The 19,823-nt window shown below is 49.4% G+C and overlaps 1 protein-coding gene across 1 annotated transcript in view; it reads right to left on the bottom strand.

Annotated features, from left to right (window-relative positions):
* The window catches only part of CORO2B (coronin 2B), a 131,885-nt gene that overhangs the window by 43,219 nt on the left and 68,843 nt on the right, over nt 1–19,823 (bottom strand). The window contains exon 2 of the mRNA XM_049613807.1: nt 19,189–19,389. Within this exon, the coding sequence (XP_049469764.1) occupies nt 19,189–19,389 (201 nt within the window). The remainder of the gene's footprint in view (nt 1–19,188; nt 19,390–19,823) is intronic.

Here is a 19,823-nt window from a genome sequence, read left to right as displayed (position 1 = left end):
AACTCAAACTCCTTAGTATGATCTCCAGGTCCTGGATAATCTAGCCCCTGCCTAACTGTTCATCTCTTCTGCATTTCTGCTCTCCTGATCACCCATGATGCCTCCCCTATACTGGCCTTATTTGCTGCCCTGAGCCTTAGCACATGCTGTTCCCTCCTGCTAAGACACTCTTCCATGTGGACTTTACATAACTGACTCCTTTCCATCCAAGTTTTCAGAGAGGTCTTTCTTGACTATCTTATCTAATATGTCCCTCCCAAGTCTCTATCACATCACTGAGTTGGGCTTTTTTCACAGCACCTACTGTGTATGAAATAACCTCAACGACTGGTTTGTTTCCTTGTTTATTGTTTGTCTCCTTGACTGGCCCACACAGCTCCTGAGAACAGAAACCTTGTCTGTACACCTGTCTATACTGTTTGCATGATCCAGAAGCTTCTCTGATCTCTTGGAGCTCCCTTTCCTGCTCTCCCTCCATGCCCCTCCCCCCACCCGCGTCCTGCAGATTGCCAAATGTGTGTAATCAGGGGAGCAGAAGCCCCAGGTCGTGATGCTGACCGAGGCTTGGTATACACCAAGGACTGCTGACCTCTTGGTCTGTGTCATTCTGGTTTCTTCTGGCTCTATCACTTTCCAGCTGTGTGACTTCGGCGGAGTTACCCAGCTATCCTGTGCCTCAGTTTCCTCATCTGTAACACGGGGCAGCCCCTGTTTCATGGGGCTGCTGTGAGCACTCCAATAAGACAAGGAGCAGTCCCTGGCCCATTGTATGTCCTCAACGGGTGTGAACAATTGTTGTTCTTACAACACCCCTGTCAGGTAGGATTTATTGCCTCTAGTTTAGAAGTAAGAAACCAAGGCTTTAGGGTCTAGTAGCTTAGCTAGGAAGTAGGTGAATCCGAGCTGAATTCTAAGCCCCAAAGCTCCTGACTTCATGGCCACATATTCCAATTCTTCCTACAGAAATGGAGCTAACTGTTCTGAATTCGCTCCCCCTTCCCAGCAACTGCCTCCTAGCACATACAGAACTAGCTCTTTCTGTATTCCTCCAGCACGAGGCGGTGCCCACATTACCGCGGTCTCTAGTGCACCCTCCCACCTCATGGATGGGGCAAACTGAGGCCGAGAAGGGGCTTGTGGGTGAGCCGAGATGCCCAGGGCAAACCCTGTTGCGTGATGCTAAGTTCACAGGATACTGCTCCCAGATGCCCAACCAGGCTGCTCTTTCATGTGGGAGAATGGCTGCAGGTGGCTGAGCTGGGGTCTGTCAGAAGCCTCAGTCTTATCCACAGGGTCTCACTACCCCCCTCAGGGCCTTAAATTCAAAGCTTGTAGTCCAGAAGACTGCGGGCCGTGGCCAACACTTGTCACCACCCTGTACCTCAAAACATTTCTTGGTCCTAAAAGATCCTGGCCCAGTATCCTGGTGGAATCCTGGGTGTTGGAACAGAAGGATGGGAGGGCACTGTCCCTGGTCTCGAGGAGCCCAGTGGGTGTAGCAGGAACAGGTGTGAAAACAGAGTGAGGCCAGCCACGTGGTAGGGACGGTGTGAGCAGAATCTGGTGGCAGACCAGAGGGAGTAACATGGTAGTCCCGGGGGGCTTCCCCCAGGTGGTGCCCCAGAGCCGTGGGGGGAGGACCACGAGCAGGAAAAAGGGCACAAGGGTGGGTAAGACCAGGACCAGCTCAGGGGTGGGATGGAGGGGTGCATGTAGAGGGCGGGGGAGATCCCGTGGAGCCAGGGCAGGTGTGAGCTTAGCCGGGAAAGAGAGGGGAGACCCTGGGAACTTTCAGAGTGGGAGAGGGCCCCTGCAAGTGAGGGAGAGTCGGCAGAGATGAGGTTGGGGACAGGGACACCCAGTGCCCGTCTGCCATGGGCCTTCCTCTGACAGAAGCAGACTGGTCCTTCCACTGCCCCAAGGAGGAGTGAGAACCATAACTTGCCCAAGGTCACACAGCTTATTCCTGGCAATGCCAAGATTTGAACTCAAGTCTATCTGACTATGCGGCTGTGTGTGTGTGTGTGTGTGTGTGTATTACACATAAAAATATATAGATAAAATTAATTAATTAATTAATTAATTGCTTTTAACTGAAGGAGGTGACTGCAATATACAAAGAAAAATGACAGTGCAGAGGTCTCCTGTCCACCACAGGGGTGAGAGAGGCAGTTACCTTGGCCCTTTCCTTCCTCGTGCCCAGACCCCCGGCCCCCACACCCTCGCCTTGTTGCCCAGTCCAGCTGTCCAGGAAGAGGTCACTCGGAGAAGGAGGGAAATACCTTCTCAGGCCGCTTCCCTTTCTTTGTCTGGGGCTCTGCTAGGAGGGGTCCGCTAGGCAGGAGGCGGAGACCGAGAAAGGAAGGAAGAAAGGAAATACCCCCCAGCTGTTAGGAAAGAGGGTGTCTCTTGGAAATGCGCTCCATGATCCCTGGGTCCTGTGGAAGCTCAGAACACAGGGGCAAGGGGCTGGGGGAGCTGAACATCACCTCACCCACTTCATGTCCTGAAATCTGGGCTCCCCTCGACTTCTGACGCCTATGTGACACCTCGGGCAGGGCACTAAGTGGCCTGGGGCCTGACTCTCGGTATTTGTACATTTAAGCATCATCTGATGGCACAACGTGAGCCAGGTCCTCTGCCAACTACACAACATGTCTCCAAGGAAGTCTCTGTCTGAAGACCCTTCTCTGCCTCAAACAAATAGAGCACCCAGCATTGGCCAATACAGTATGCTGTTGATAGTAGAATATGGGTGGTGTTCACTGCAAAACTATTTAAACTTTAAGGTATGTTTGTAAAGCTTCATAATAAAATGTTGGTGGAAAAAAGCTATCTTTCTCAGTTCGAAGTATTTATTTATTTATTTATTTATTGAATTTATTTATTTTTGAGAGAGAGAGGGAGAGAGAGAGAACAGGGGAGGAGAAGAGAGAGGGAGGCAGAGGATCCAAAGCGAGCTCTGCCCTGACAGCAGAGAGCATGATGCGGGGCTCAAACTCCCAAACTGTGAGATCACGACCTGAGCCAAGTTGGGACACCTAATCGACAGAGCCACCCAGGCACCCATCTCAACTCAAAGTATTTAATGGGTAAACATGTGATGTAGGTTCATCAAAGTTAGGAATAAAGTACTACTATTTGCTTAACACTTTCCTAGAGGTGCTAGCCAATGCAATTAGAAAAGAAAAAGTTGCTAGAAAATTATAAGTAAAGAGGTGAAACTATTACTACTCGCAAATGAGAAGATAATATCTTTAGGATACCTGAGAGAATATCCTGAGAAAGTACCATAAACAATCAGTAAACTTAGTAACATGGCGAGATAAAAAATGAACATATAGCAACCAATGGCTTTCTAATATGCAGTCACCAGTTTGCACCATATAATGGAAAAAAGGGCCCCATATACAAGACCAACAGCAAAACAGTCAATACAGATGGCAAGAAATGCAGAGATCTATCTGAAGGAAAATTTTAACTTACTACAAAAGGGCACAAAGGACTAGAACAAGCAAACTACAAACACAGACTCAACATTGTAAGGTTGTCCACTCTCTCTAATTTATCCTATGCAGTGGAAAAGATTGGACGGTCCATAAATAAGCCCAAACACATACAGAAATGTAGAATGTAGCAAAGACTGCAGCTCCAATCAGATGATCTGAAATATGGATGACTCACTAAGTGGTATGAACACAACCAGATGGGAAAAAAAAATTAAGATGAGTCTACACCTCATACTTCACAAACAAGGCAAATTTATTATTATTTTTTTAAGTTTATTGATTTTGAGAGGGAGAGAGAGAGAGAGAGAGAGAGAGAGCATGAGTGGGGGAGGGGCAAAGAGAGAGGGAGGGAGAGAAAGCATCCCAAGCAGGCTCCAGGCTGTTAGTGCAGAGCCCAACACGGGGCTCAATCCCATGACTGTGACATCACAACCTGAGCCGAGATCAAGGGACTGAGCCACCCAGGTGCCCCCACCAAGGTAAATTTAAATATAGATTTAAATATAAAGATGAAATTGTAAAAGTACTGGGAGGCATGGAGGGAAACTACTGTATAACCTTGGAGAAGGGAAGGCTTTTCCAACCATGGCCCAAGATCCAGAAGCCATAAAAGAAGAGACTGGTAAATTAGACCTCTTGAGATTTAAAACAAGAAACCTGCATTACAGCAACACCATTTGAGAGATATAGCTGCAACTCCTATCCCCAAAAAGGCTAATTTCCCTAATATACAAATAACTTAATCGATAAAAGAATCCATGACCTTTTAGAAAAACAGATGAAGGAAATGCATAGACGATTCCCACCAAAAGAAACTGCAGATAGATTTTAAACACGTAAAGATATTTCAACTTCATTTTTAATAGAATGCTACTGGAAACCACTCTGAGAAAAGTTTCCCACACATCACCTTAGCAAAAAACTTTAAAAGTATGCCAACACTCCAGTTTTAAGGGGGCAAGGAAACAGGCACACTTACACTTTGCTGGTGAGAACGTAAACCGTTACAACCTCAGCGGGAGACAATTGTGCCAATATCTATCGAAATTTCAAAAGCACCTGCCCTTTCCCGCTAATGTGAAATTCTTAACTAAGGAATATTTACATGCAATAAAAGGCAGAGATCTTCTCTACACAGCTCATTGCATTTCTATATACGTACACACTCGTGTAACTACCACTACAATGAAGACACAGAACATTTCCATCACCCTAAAAGTCTTTTCATGCCAACCCCAAATGCAACCTCTCTTCTCACGTCTGTCAGCGTAAATCATTTTCGCCTCGTCCTGAACTTCCAGTAAGTAGAATCATATGATGTGGACTGTTCTGTGTATGGCTTTTTCTGATCAATGTATTTTAAAGATCCATCATGCTGCTGTGGGTATCAGTAGATACTCCTTCTTACTGCTGTGTATTATTCCATTTCCTGAATCTACCACGATTTGTTTATCCTGCTGATGGACACCTCTTCATAGGCTTATTGGCCTTTCTGGATATTCACTTTTACATGACGCTCATTTAAGTCTTGCCTTTCTTTCTTCGCCCATTTTGAATGCAGTTGTAGATTATGTTCACTTTTACATGACGCTCATTTAAGTCTTGCCTTTCTTTCTTCACCCATTTTGAACGCAGTCGTAGATTATGGATACCAGTCCTTTGTGAGGAATACTCACCGTACGTATTGCTTCCCATGTCTGTGGTTTGCCTTTTCACTTTTTTTTTTGTTTTAAGAATTTTATTTTTTATTTAAAAAATTTTTTTATAATTTTTTTTAATGTTTATTTATTTTGGGGGGGTGGGGGGAGGGGGAGAGAGAGAGAGAGGGAGACACAGAACCTGAAGCAGGCTCCAGGCTCTGAGCTGTCAGCACAGAGCCTGACATGGGGCTTGCACTCAAGAACCGCAAGATCAAGACCTTAGCCGAAGTCGGATGCTTAACTGAGCCACCCAGGCACCCCTAGTTTTTATTTATTTAAATGTTTACTTATTTATTAGAGAGAGTGGCAGAGGGGTAGAGAGAGAGCGAGACAGAGAATTCAAAGCAGGCTTCACACTGTCAGCACAGAGCCCGACACGGGGCTCGAACCCACAAACCGTGAGATCATGACCTGAGCCAAAGTCTGACACATAACCAACTGAGCCACCCAGGTGCCCTTGCCTTTTCGCTTTCTTAATGGTATCTTTTTTGTTGTTGTTAAACATTCACTTATTTTTCATCATTTTGTTCTTAATGGTATCTTTCGATGAGCAAAAGTTTTTCATTTTGATGAAGTCCAATTTGTCCGTTGTTTTTATAAATTTCTGCTTTCCGTGCCCTGTTAAACCACTTCGGCTCAAGAGACTCTCGGGCAGACTTTTCACTCTCCGTCTTCTGATTGCTCTTGAAGTTTAAGCTCCGTGAAGGTTTTACTCCCCGAAAAGAAATACTTATTTAGAAACTGATGTTATTCTAAATGGGTAAGACTTTCTGTTTGCAGGTATTGGTGAGTAAGGGCAGTCCCGAGTGGGGAAGAGCTGGAACGAAGTCCCGAGTGCCTGGGGGCCATGAGGGTGTTTTACAGACCTTTGCCCAGAGCCTCATCCTGGCCTCAAAGCTGCATTCTGGCCAGCAGGTGCTCTCACTGGTTCAGGTGCAAGTGCTCTCGGGACGGCTTATAGCCCTGAGCCCACAGTGCTATATCTCTGTCAGCACTGTGGGGGGGGGGGGGTACCTCATCTACCCCGTATCATTTAAATCTCATTCAGATACCCAGGAATGATTTTTAGGAACGATGTCTGTTGGACAAAGGAGGAAAGTGAAGCTCAGAGAGGTTAAGTAACTTGTCAGAGGTCACACAGCCATTACGTAACCTAACTGGACCCAGGCCTGTGCATCTTCCCCCGTCCGGGACTCTCTGCCACCAGGGTGGGAAAAAGGAGGGTGGAAAGAGAATAGGCAACGGTGTTCTACCCTGGCTCTTTCTCAGGCGGCCCCTCCTCCTCCCAGCCAGGTTGCTGCCTGGCCTCGGGCCCCATCCGCACCCCCACCCGCCCCCCCGCTGGCGGACTGCAGGAAGGAGGCACAGATGGCAGGCGAGGACGAGGCCCCCAGCCAGGCTCACCCAGCTGTCGCTTTGGAGAGCACCACGCGTCTCCTCCTCCTCCTGCCTTGAACAATTGGGAGCTGGCCAGCCTGGCCCCAGCTGTTCCCTCTCTCTGGTCCAGGGCTCCTGCAGACCCACACTTCTGAGGCCTTTGTCTCTGGGGGTGGCGGCGGCCGGAGTAGCGGGGAGAAGCGTGACTCTCCGAACCACAGGGCTGGACAAGATCTTAGAGAACAATGGGTGCAACGGCTCATTTTACAGATGGGGAAACTGAGGCCCAGCAACACAAAGAGACCTGTCCAAGCTCACAAGGAACCAGGCAGAGAAGTCAGGCTTCCTCACTGACAGCAAAGCTTAGGATTTAGGGGTCAGGGGGGCTCAGGCAGGTTCCATTCCATTCCCCCACCAAGCTTTCACCAGAGCAATTCTACTCGTCCTGATTTTATTTTTTTTATTAAAAAAAATTTTTTTTTTCAACGTTTATTTATTTTTGAGACAGAGAGAGACAGAGCATGAACGGGGGAGGGTCAGAGAGAGGGAGACACAGAATCCAAAACAGGCTCCAGGCTCTGAGCTGTCAGCACAGAGCCCGACGCGGGGCTCGAACTCACGGACCGCGAGATCATGACCTGAGCCGAAGTCGGACGCTTAACCGACTGAGCCACCCAGGCGCCCCAACTTGTCCTGATTTTATACAATGAACTTCCACCTCTGACTTTATGTCGGGGGTCTTTATCTGGGTCCACAGACCCCGTAGGTCTGTGAGCTTGGACAGGAGAGAAATGTCACCAGCTTCGGACTGCAATTTGTTATTTCCTTTGTTTACAAATGTAGGCAACAAAGCCCAGCAAGGATAGCCAAACCTGTAACTTTTTCATCACTAATCACAGATGTTTTCAGACCACATCATATTCTGCTACTGTTGTCCCCACATAATGCATACATTCAGCACTTCTGTGAAATTACAGCACTTATGAGGTGCTCCCCTTGGCCACGTTATTTAATGTGTTATATTTAATCTACATTATTTAATGTGTTATTTAATATACATTAATTAATGTGTTACACTTAATATAAAAGCACATATCCTACTATGTCATAGTTCTGGTATACATTTTGGTAACTATATGTCAGTACTGTCGGTTTCTTTTCTAATCCTAGTTTGTGTAATTAAAAATGTTATTCTCGGGGCACCTGGGTGGCTCAGTCAGTTAAGCGGCTGACTTCGGCTCAGGTCGTGATTTCGCGGTCCGTGAGTTCGAGCCCCGCGTCGGGCTCTGTGCTGACAGCTCAGAGCCCGGAGCCTGTTTCAGATTCTGTGTCTCCCTCTCTCTCTGACCCTCCCCCGTTCACGCTCTGTCTCTCTCTGTCTCAAAAATAAATAAATGTTAAAAAAAAAATGTTATTCTCTGAAGGGGTCCATGGGCTTATCCAGATTGCCCCCCCCCCGCCCCCCGCCCTTACCGTTAAGAACCTGGTTTATTTGCACAGCATGTTCCAGTGTTAAGAACTAAAGTTTGAAAACTCTCGTGCTATATCTATTACCTCAGGAGACTAAGATTGGGGCCGGAGTCACTCGAGATCAAGGAGTAAACCAGAGGGAAGGGGGCTGGCACCCTACGTGGGGAGCCCGCGGGCACGCCCTATACCGGGCACCCTCTGAGGCTTTCTGTGACATCTCACTGAATCCTCAGGAGGGCCTCTGGGTTGAGACTCAGCGTGTCTTCCATTTTACAGCTGGGGAAACAGAGGCACAGAATAGGAGGTAACTTGCCCAAAGCACATGGCTAGTAAATGGTGGAGTCCAGGCCCACGGACGTCAGAACCTTCATGCCTCATCACTGGGCGTTCTGCCTCCCTGTCCGGGCAGACAGAAGCTTCTCAGAGAAAGTCCCTGGGGTGTTGCTGTTGCCTGGGTGCTTCTCTTGGGGGAGGGGGGGCAGGGAGCAGTGAGGAGATGAGATTCTGAAGGATTTGGGGCCCCAGCTGATCGTCTGACACGTGGGGGCACCCACTAGCTGTGCCGCCTTGACCAAGTCCCTCGCCCTCTCTGGGCCACTGTGTCTCCATCTATAAAATGCAGGGTTTTAAGCACGGCCATCCCTACCATGCCCCTCCCGTCCCCTATATCACTTCTGCTCCCTGAAGCATCCGGAGTCCGTGGACACAGGAGGCGGGAGCTGCAGACGCTGAGGCCTCGTGGCCTCACACCTCACAGAGCAGGCAAGTGTCTCTCGAGGGCTTGGGGAAGGCCCTTCCGGTGAACAGATCTCATGCACATTCCTCTGGGTCTCAAGGATTTGGTCTCCTTAAATCTTGCCCTAACCTTAACCAAATGCGAATCCCATGGGTTGGAGGGGAGCCACTGTCACCACCAACACCTCGGTAGGTCTGATTTGGGACTCTGGCCAGGGGCTGAGGGCAAGAACCCCTGGGAAAGAGCCCCGAGGGCATCTGGGCACGCCCTGCAGCCCTGGGAAGACACTTCTCTTTGGGGCCAGGATTTCTCATGGGTACAGGGAGGTGTGAGAACATGTGATCACTGGAGGCTCCTCCGACCCTGATAATGTGTCAACGTGAGGCTGGAATTGGGGCACTGGGGAGGGGGGTGAGGAGGGGCGGCTGGGAGGGCTGTGAGGCCTCAGGCCGGCTCAGAGCACAGAATCTCAAACTCACACCCACCCAGAGGTCCTGTGCCTTGGATCTGAGCCAGCCAGACTCCAGAGAGCCCCCTGTCCCGATCCCCAGCACCTCTTCTCCCCATGATGTGAAACGAAGCGTGTTATGGTAGTTAACAATACACGAGGTATAGCTCAGTTTATTGAGTCCTTGCTGTATACCAGCCGTCACGGTAAACCTCCACATGCCTTATCTCATTTAACCCTGGCAGACAGGGGAGGCTCCCATAAGCAGGCAGGCTGACTACAGAAGGGCATGATCAGGTGCCAAAATGCCCCCAGGCCCCTCCCCAAGTTCCCCTTCCTCTGGGCATTCCCAGCAGTCCCGCCAGTGTGCCCCCACACCCCCAGCCCCGTTCCCTTTTGGGCACAAATGACTGGGCTGCGAGTACCTTCTTCTCTACAATGCTCAGTGACTGTATCAACCAGAGACAAGCCTCCCCCTCGCTGGTTGCAGGCTGGGAAGCCCACGGGCTATTTCTGGGCCTGGGTGGACCGAGGAAGAGGAGGGAGTGGGCAAAAGCCCTTGTCATCACCAAGCTCCTACTTACAGAGCACACACTGTGCCAGGCTATGTGCTGAGTGCTTTATATAGCATTTTGTTTAATCATCCTGGCGCCGTGAGAAGTATCAGTATTATCACAAATAGAGAAAGTGAGGCACAGAGAGGGTACATGCCCGGGGTTTCACAGCTAAGGGATGGAGCTCTGATTTCTAAAGGTGTGGGAGCCTCCAGGCCTGAGAAGGAAAGTGGGGAGCAGATCCAGCTAGCTGGCAAAGGGGTCTGGTGTCTAGGCTGGTGCCTCTGGGGGAGTGAGGCCCATGGCCCAAGTTCACAAAGTCCTAATGAACCAGGCCCTATTTTTTCCAACCTCAGTGGCTCTGCTAGGACTGAAGCCAGGGAGACAGTTCAGCAGAGGCCCTGACCCAAGGCAGAGGGGTGAGATTCTTTGACCTCTCAGGATATCCACCAGTCAGATTGCCTCCCTGGTCCCCTGTACCTCAAATCCCGGGGTCCCAGCCCACAACCGCGAACTAAAATAAGGGACCAACACTTCCCTGTCTGCCTAAGAGCTTGCCTTCACTTCCCTCAAAAAAAGGCAGTCATTCTTCCAAAAAAGGGAAAAACATAAAGCGAGGCTGTCAATCTCGGCCCTCAGACAAATGGAATGAAGTTGTGACTTCTCTCTCAGAGCACAATTCTCCCCCCCCCCCTTTCCCCAAAGTCACTTACTGTACATTCAGGCTGTCACAGGCTTTGAGATGCAAATTGCACCAAGCGGAAGGCAGCTTGAAGAACAAAGACCGATTGAGGAAAGATCTGAAAAATGGATTTGGAAAAGGCTCTCTGAATTCCCCCCGGAGAGGGGGAGACCTGTCTGCAGAAGGGAGCAGTGATGGAGATTTGAGGCTTTTCCACGGGAGCCAGCAGGGTTGAGGAGCTCAGTGCCGATGTGGGGAGTGATAGGGAGGGAGTGTTCCAGAAATCTGGAATGGAAGCAAAGGCTTTGGGTGAGCAAAAAGTCTGATTTTATTAGTCTTCAGCACGAGGCTGGGCACTCATTTTTCACCTTTCTTTTATTATTAGGCGTTGAATGTACTGTGAGTCATGGAGCTAAGTGGTCTGCCAACTTCTGGGGTCGGTTCCAGAGTAAGAGCAGCTGGGTCAGTAATACTGTTCTAAGGTCTTTAACAGAGGGGCAGTCCCCTTCAGGCTGGGAAGCCCCTGCAGGGCACCACCTCATCTCTAGGGCCTGCAGGAGAGGGGTTCCCCAGGACCAGCAAAGAGAAAACCCCAGCTGGGAAGATGGGGCACGGGAGTCTTGGGACCTGGCCTCAGGTCAGCCCAATGCCCCCTAGCTGAGCACCAGCTGTGTGCAGCCCTGTACAAGTCAGACATGTTCCTCACCCTCAGGGCTCTCAGTCCAATCTAGGCAACTAACTGAACTGCAAACTTTATGCTGACAAACACTTGGTCTTGTTTACTGCTGTATCCCTGGTCTTGGAATTGTGACTGAAATGTAGTAGGTGCTCAATAAACATTTGTTGAATGGATGGGTGGATGGATCGGTGGGTGGGTGGGTGGATAGATGGGTGGGTGGATGGATAGACGAATGGATGGATGGATGGATGGATGGATGGGTGGATGGATGGACGGATGGATGGGTGGATGGGTGGGTGGATGGATGGATGGATGGGTGGATGGGTGGGTGGGTGGATGGATAGATGAATGGATGGATGGATGGATGGACGGATGGATGGATGGATGGATGGGTGGGTGGATGGATGGATGGATTGATGGATGGGTGGATGGATTGGTGGATGGATTGATGGATGGGTGGATGGATGGGTGAGTGGGTGGATAGATGGATGGGCAGATGGATTGATGGATGGCAGATGGATTGATGGATGGGTAGATGGATTGATGGATGGGTGGGTGGGTGGATGGATGGGTGGGTGGGTGGATGGATGGGTGAGGAGATGGAAAAATAGATGGATACACTAATTATTTAGAAAATAATGAAGCATTTAGGAAGTACCCTAATAACCATGATCACAGAATGCCTCTGGGTGGGTACTGGGATGGGGAAAGCTTTATGGAACTGGCCTCATTTGAGTTGAGTCTTGTGGAATGAGAAGGAGCTATTCTTGTATTTTGCACAGAGCCTACCAGCAGCACACTCGTGAGGACATATTCAAACAAAATGGTGTTAGAAGGGAAGAGAGCGTGACAGCTAAACTGAACGAGAGAGAGCATGTGGCCTAACCTAATCATTTTGCAGAAGGGAAAACTAAGGCACAGGAAGGTCAAGTGACTCACCTAAGGTCACACGGCAACTAAGTGGCAAGGCAGAGATTCAAGCCAGGTCTGCCTGCTTCTAGAGCCTGATCTCTTAGCTGCCCATCCTGTGTTGCTCTCCTGCTCCGGGCTCTGCTCTCTTCCCTGAGACACCTTGTGGAGTTTTGCTACCATTCCTGCTCAAGCCCACCTCTACCACTTACTCTTGTGGGGCTGGGAAGATGGGGAGCAGTTGTTTAGCTCTGGTTAAGACCCCCTACCCTTGAACACCAAAGACGGGACAAAAAGCAAGAGAGGCCACACTGATTGGATTGGGGGTGAAGAATGCAACACCCCAGACCCAAGTTCAAGGGGGAAATGTTTTGCCACCAGGTCACTGACCCTCAGCAGGCATGGAGTGGGGGGCAGGTGCATAGAACTTGCACAAAGGGGTAGAAGTGACCCCCACCTAGAGACCAAGGCTAGCATCCCAGTCCCAGAATCAGGTTATTTTCATTATACGCAGCTAAATCTGAATATAATTTAAACCAGGGCCCCAGTTTCTGGAGGATAATGCCCAATCATCGTGAACGGCTGGCAGGGAGGAGTTAAGACGGGCACGTTCGATAGCTTCCTCCACGCACCACGGAGTTGGTTCCTTGAGCAAGACATACGTGGGTAGGACCCTCTCAGGAAACTCCCACCTGCCTGGATCCCCAGTGGATGCCCCCTGAGCCTCTCAGAGACCAGGATGGATGTAACTCAAGTGCCCCAGCGCCCAGCATGGGGCTGGGTGATCAGTCCAAGCCCAGTGACTGAAGGAACGACAGTATCTTGTCTGGTTTCTGGCTCCAAGACACTTGTCTCCACCTCTTCCTGCTGACCGAAACCGTTGCTTCAGTCCTTCAGACAGGAAGCTTCCCACAGAGTCTAGGAAATACCTGGCTCTCCTGGCCTCCAGCGGGGATGGACGAATGGTATTGGCAAATCAGAGGAGCTCATAAAATACCCGTTGAATTAATGTCCAAGGACATCCTTGGAGACATTCAGACAACGGTAGCAACAATACAAGGCACATACATGTCCAGACGCGCCTCTGCCTGACCCTCTGGAAGGTGGGCAGGCCCGCTGCTGGGACAGCCACTTGTGCGCTGTGCGATCTTGAAGGAGTCACTTGACTTCTCCGAGCCTCTGTTTCTTCATCTTTAAAATGGGGAGAATAGCCCTACGTTCATCATGGGACTTGAGGTGAGATTCAAAAGCAGCAGTTACGTGAGACTCTGCAAATCCGCCCAGGTGATTCTAGCATGCAGCCGGGACTGAGAACCACTGGGTTATGGGGAGACGCAGACTCCTGATGTCCAGGCCAGGTTTCATGCCTTTCTACCAGCTGTCATTCGGGATACCAGGTAGCTGGCTAAGCAAAAACCCTGCTTCCAGCCTGGCCTTCCTGCAGCCGGGGATCTGGAGGCGGTGGCTTGCAGCAGGAAAGGGGCGGTGCACCTGGGGAGGCCCAAGTGGTTAATCAGGCCGCTGGGCACAGTGCCTGGTCTCTGGAATATTCATAAGGCCCCTCCAGCTGTGCCAGGCAATCAGGGTGCTGATTGCTCCCCCATCTGCGGCTTAACATTCCACTCCAGAGAGGACAGAGCTGGCGGCAGAATGTTAACTAGGGAAAAAACAGCCTTCGGCCTTCACAACAGCAGCCCGAGCGAGAGCCCCAGGGAAGACAAACGCGCTTCTTCAAGATCTGCCAGCCAGAACTTATCTGCTCACCAGCGTCCTGAGCAGTGGAAAGGGGTGTGGATTCAGAAGTTGGTAAGCTGGTTTCGGGTCCAGCTCCTGCGCTGACCAACTGTAGGCCCGTTTCTGCAGCCTCGGTTTCCCCATCTGTAAAACGCAGATGGCTCTGTCTACCGCCCAAGAGGACTGATTTTCAGGTGTTGTTGGGCTAGAGTGCTGTACAAAGGCAAGGCATCATCCCTGCCGCTGTTTGGAGTCGCTGTGGCCACGCTTCCTACCCCGCAGAAGTTTTCAGTCACAAATACTGAAATCCTAGGCAAAGAGGCTGGGGTCTCTCTCTCAGAAGTTTCACTCAGGACGGGGATTTGGGGTTCCCGGGCTAGTGCTGTTCTCACTGGGCCTGAGCCTCTCAGAGAGACAAGAAAGGAATGGGAAGGCCACCTGATAACTGATGTGGGGGGTGGGGGTGGATAAGAAAAGAACTACAAAAGCAGACAATGTTCTGTGGCCTTCTGGTTGCTGGGGGGAGGCGGGGGAGGAAATAGCCTGGAGCCAGTCCGAGTAGGGACAAAAGTGTGCCTTCATGAGTCCACAGCGCATAATTGATGCTCAAAGCCATGATTAGGATCCACCAAGAAAGGGCCCAAATGTTTTCGGTGTTTCTACTGAAAAACTCAGGAAACTGTTTTTAGAGCGATTTCTGTCAAACTGAGGGGAAAGAAAACCTGGCACTAAAGTAATAGAACCTTCTTCCGAAAATCGACCGACGTGGAACAGCTCCTCTCTACTGCTGACAGATAATGAGAGGGTTCTGAACTTGGCATTATTGTTATTGTCTGTAAGCCTCTCCCCAGCCCAGCTGGGCCAGGCCTGCAGGCTCGGCGTGACCACAGTGGGCAGGAGACTGGCAGGCTTGGCCCACGAAGCGGAAGAGGGGAGGCATTTGCCCTGATGCCCGAGGACCTCCTCTCTGGGCATGGACCCTGATCCCCATGGTCTCATTCGGTCCTGCCTCAAGCTAAGGGGACCTCCTAGATCAAAAAGTTGCTTCAGCCACCCACCCCACTGACACCCCTCGCCCTCACTGCAGATACTTCCGTCTTGCTAGCATTTTCTCCAGCAAGTTACATGCATGTGTAACTCTGGGAGGAAACATTTGCAACAAACATAATGGAGGGCCGAACGGAGCCCCTCTCTACCGCCTCTGAGAACTCAAGGGCTCCCTCTTTCCGCCAACAAACTGCTTTTATTTATTTATTTTTTCTCTAAAATACAAAACATTAAGTGTTCCCCTAAAAACAAATTTAGAAGCTATGGCTAAGGAAAAAGAAGGAAATGAAAGAATTCGAGATCCCAATACTCAGAGATAACCCCTATTAACATCAAGTGTATCTTCTCCCAGTCTTTTCCGGCTCGGTAGATGGATGGAATAGAAATTTTCTAATGAGATTAATGATGTTTGACCTTTTCGTTTCACTTAACAGTTGGTCATGAAATTTTCTCGCGTCAAACACTCTCCTGCATCAGCCGTTCTCAAAGTGTGTTCTGGGGAGATTCCCAAGACTTTCAGGGATTCTGTTGGGTTGAAACTATTTTTGTAATAATACGAGGACAAGATGTGTCTTATTCACTGCTATTCTCTCACAAGTATACAGCAGAGTTTTCCAGAGGCTGCGTGCACGGTATTAAAACAGGCTGAATGCAGGAGCAGATATACAAATCTAATATAAATACATATATAACATGCAAATTTTCTATTAAGCCGGATGAACTTAAAGAGATTTGCAAAAGGGTAAGACAATGCTTTTCTTCTCATTAATTTTTTGTGTTTTGGAAAATAGCTATTTTTCATAAAAATATGTTTCTTGGGAGAACGTGAAACGGGTTCATTAATGTTATTTTAAATGAATTAGGGGCTCCTGAGTGGCTCAGTCAGTTAAGCGTCTGACTTTGGCTCAGGTCATGATCTCATGGTCCATGGGTTCGAGCCCCATATTGGGCTTTGTGCTGACAGCTCAGAGCCTAGAACCTGCTTTCAATTCTGTGTCTCCCTCTTTCTCTGCCCCTCCTCTGCTTGAGCTCTGTCTCTCTCTCTCTCAAAAATAAGTAAACATTTAAAAAAAATAAAAATAAATAAATGAATGAACAAATAGCTATTTTTGAAATTCCTTTGTTTTTATTTTGAATATGCCAAATACTGACAGAGCCCATCTAAGTAAAAGTTCTTTGGCGTCCTCAATACTTTAAAAAAGTATAAAGTGATTCTGAGCTGAGCACTTGGCCACAACTGCTTTACATCATCAGTTTGTTTTAACAATGTTTGTTTTTGGGAGAGAGAGCAAGCAGGGGAGGGGCAGAGAGAGAGGGAAACAGGAGACCGAATCCCAGGCAGGCTCTGCGCTGTCAGCACAGAGCCCAATGCAAGGCTCCAACTCGAGAACAGCAAAGTCATGACCTGAGCCCAAATCAAGAGTCGGATGCGTAACTGACTGAGCCAGCCAGGCACCCTTACATCATCAGTTGCGATGGCTGCAGAGCTTCCCTTCATGTGGATGTCCCCTAAATTCATTCACACATTTCTTTATTGATAGACCTGCAGGTTGCTTCCAATCTTCACTATTATAAAAATGCTGCATGAACCATCATGCACTTCTGTCGAGTGAAAACTTACTGAAATCAGAGAAAACAACAGAAACCAACTGGCAGAGTGAGTCACCGCCAGCCCGTTATCAGTCACCTTAAACACAACGTATCACAGAACGTGAACGAACAAAGTTGAAAAGCTCTGTGTACATGGAATACATACGTATGTGTCCAGATACGTCATCTCCAACCAGAGTCTCACACTCCATACAGAGTACCTGCTTTTCCTGCTGTCCTTAAAATGTTTACAAATTCTGATCATATTCTAGACCAGTGCTTCCATTGACAATAGCAAACTCGTTGGTACCACTGTAGAAACTGAGAGGAAGAGTTTAGAGACTTTTAAGCAATTTGAGAGAGAAATTTTCTCTCTGTAGGAAATAATCGTACAAAAGATCGAGCACTGAAGAATGTTGCAAACATTTTTTTTTTTTTTTTTTTTTTTTGTAAACTTGAGACTGTTTCTGTTGGACGGATTCCCTGAAGTGGGATTGCTGGGCCAGTGGATATGCGTGTTTACATGCTAATGGTTATTGCCAAGCTACCTGTAAGTTTGACGTAAATACATCAAGTACACTAAGAATGTGTTCTGTCACAGCCTTGAAATACCAAAGATGATCATACTTTTATATCTTTTCCTATTTTAGTAGGTTAAAAGACTGATTTTCATCTTCTGTGAACTACTTTTTCATATTGTTTGCCTGTTTTCTTTTGCCTGGGTTTTGCCTCTTTTCATATTGTTTGCCTGGGTTGTTTTTCTCATTGGTTTTTCTGGACTGCTTCTCTATTCTGAACATGGATCTGTTGTCTGTTATATAGCACCAATCCTGTATCAGTGATGTGGCTTGCCTTAAATTTTCCTTACCTGTCTCATTGCAGTACAGAAACTTTACCTTAAAAAAATTTTTTTTGTTCCAATCTATTCATCATCTCCTTTATGGTTTGGGGATTCTTGTCTTGCTTAGAAATCCTTTCCTTATTGCGTGATTTAAAAAAATACTCGCCGGGGCACCTGGGTGGCTCAGCCGGTTAAGCATCAGACTTCGGCTCAGGTCATGATCGCACATGTGGGTTCGAGCCCCACGTCAGGCTCTGTGGCTGACAACTCAGAGCCTGGAGCCTGCTTCAGATTCTGTCTCCCTCTCTCTCTCTGCCCCTCCCCTGCTTGCACTCTGTCTCTCTCTCTCTCAAAAAAATAAACATTAAAAAAAAAAAATACTCTCCATTTCCTGTAATATACTTGCAGCGTTTTCTTTTCTCTCTTGTCTCCTTTCTCTTTTCTTTTAATGTTTAGATCTTTAAGACATCTGGAATTAATTTTTGTTACAGTGTGAGCCACTGACTATTGTCCTTTGCAAGCCACACATACTGTGGAGTATCGCAGGGGTGCCAGCAATGGGCTTGAGCCCCAGTTGGGACCAACCCAAACGTGGCTGGGGACCTGCTTCGGCTGGAGTTTAGCTGGTCCCGTAAGTAGACGGAGATCTGAGCCCATCTGGTTCGAGAGGGGAGACGAGCTACGTTTCAGAATCCTTCCGAACGTGTTAAGAGTTGTTGTGGGCATCTGTGGGCAAAGTCCGTGAGCAGAGCTAACGATTTTGCCAGGAAAACCCCCAAACGCCTTTCCTATGCTATGTGGTCCACAAAGAGCTTCCGTACCCTACCATCCCAGTCCATGCCAACATCATGCACGTACACGGGGGAGGATTCAGCATCCCCGTTTTGCCATTAGGGGAAGCTAAGGTGCCGAGAGGTTAGGTGACCTGCCTGAGATCGCGTGGCTGGCAAGTGGCAAAGCCCACCAGAATCCAGGCTTCCTGCCACCAGGGCCATGTCCTCAGTGTCACTGCAGCTGCCCCTTTTAGTGGGGGGAGGACATGGCCTACGGCTTTCCCAAATCTGTGTTCTCCTACCGTGGGTAGGAGAGACTGGAAAAATCCATCCTCCACCGCCAACTGATGGCGGATTTTGAGAACTGACGCTTCCTTCCGCTCCTCCCCTGAGTGGTTTGGCGGAGGGTGGGAGTAGAGATGAGTCAGGCCGGCGAGGGAGAGCTCAGCCATAAACAAGCGAGACTGACAGCGAGCACTTTCCCTGAGGCGCGTGACCTCCCACGGGCCTCCAGGGACTCTGCCTGAACGCAGAGCTTCAAAATTTCATGATCTGGGTTTTGCAGATTTAATTGGCTATATTCACAAAGGCGGCCACAGAAGGAGGAAAACCTTTAGATGGGAAGTGGGGACGAGGGAGAAGATAAATTATTTCCAGCCTCTCAGCAGAGAGCTCGAAATGTTTTTTTAATGAGGGTGTCATTTTTGCAGCCGCCCCACGTGCCTATGGCTGGGTCTTCACCCTGCCCACCTCCAAACCAAAAGGGCGTCCGGGATACACAATGGCAGTGCCGGACCTGGTCTTGGGGGTCACCCAGAGATCCGATGTCCCAGTCCCCAGTTAACGGGAACCCCATGTATCCGAAGGGAAGTGACTTGTCCAAGCGCTTCCGGGAACAATCTTTGGGGAAGTGTTGGGAACAGATCTCAGGTCTCAGGGATCCTGGCCTGCACCTGTTCTGGCGAACCTCAGGAAAACCCTGGGGAGGGCACAGCCACCCGACACATGACGAGGAAGCAAAATGGCGGGGCGGAGGGTGGTGGTGCAGAGGGAAATGGAGGCAACAGGCTCAACAGTGACCAAGAAGGGCTTCTCCCTGCTCTGGGCCACAGCCGGCGCTAGGGAGGTGCGGGTCCTACCTGCTCCAGGGGGATGACCAGGAAGGAGCCACCTCCCGCGCTCTCGGTGACAATGGCCAGGAAGCGGGCATTGACAGCACAGAAGTGGTTGTCGTGCACATTCTTGGTGATGGGGATACCGTCAAAGCAGTGCTCCCGGTTGGCCACCTTCCCGTAGACGTTCCGGAACTTGGAGCTGCGGTATTGTGGACGCCAGGACATCTGTGAGGGACCAGGAGAGACAAGGGTCAGGCAGGTCACTGCTTCCAGAAGGGCCTGGCCTGGGCACTGGGTGGAGGGACGTGGAGACAAGGGAAAGGGCCTCCGAGAATGCAGGGCCCCCTGTGTGCCCTGTCCCATGCTGGAGGACTTACTGTCATAGCAAACTCTTGCAATAGCAAAGACCGGCATGAGGGCACTCACACATTTCTTGTCTTTTCACACACTTCCATCCCACCCTCCAGACAAGATGTAAGGTCCTTTCACTTTCGAGGGACATGGCATGTGACAGAGCAGACCATCCACCCAACAACACGTATGGGCTGCCTTTTGTATGTCAAAGACGGTGCTCAATTCAGTATGGGAGGTACAGACAGAGGAGGCTGGGTGTCCACAAAAGTAGAGGGTGGGGGAGATGAGGGTGGGGGAGATGTCCC

This window comes from Panthera uncia, assembly GCF_023721935.1.
Source record: "Panthera uncia isolate 11264 chromosome B3 unlocalized genomic scaffold, Puncia_PCG_1.0 HiC_scaffold_1, whole genome shotgun sequence".
NCBI lineage: Eukaryota > Metazoa > Chordata > Mammalia > Carnivora > Felidae > Panthera > Panthera uncia.
Note: the sequence above shows the minus strand (reverse complement) of the source record. Positions and strands in the feature narration are given on the sequence as shown.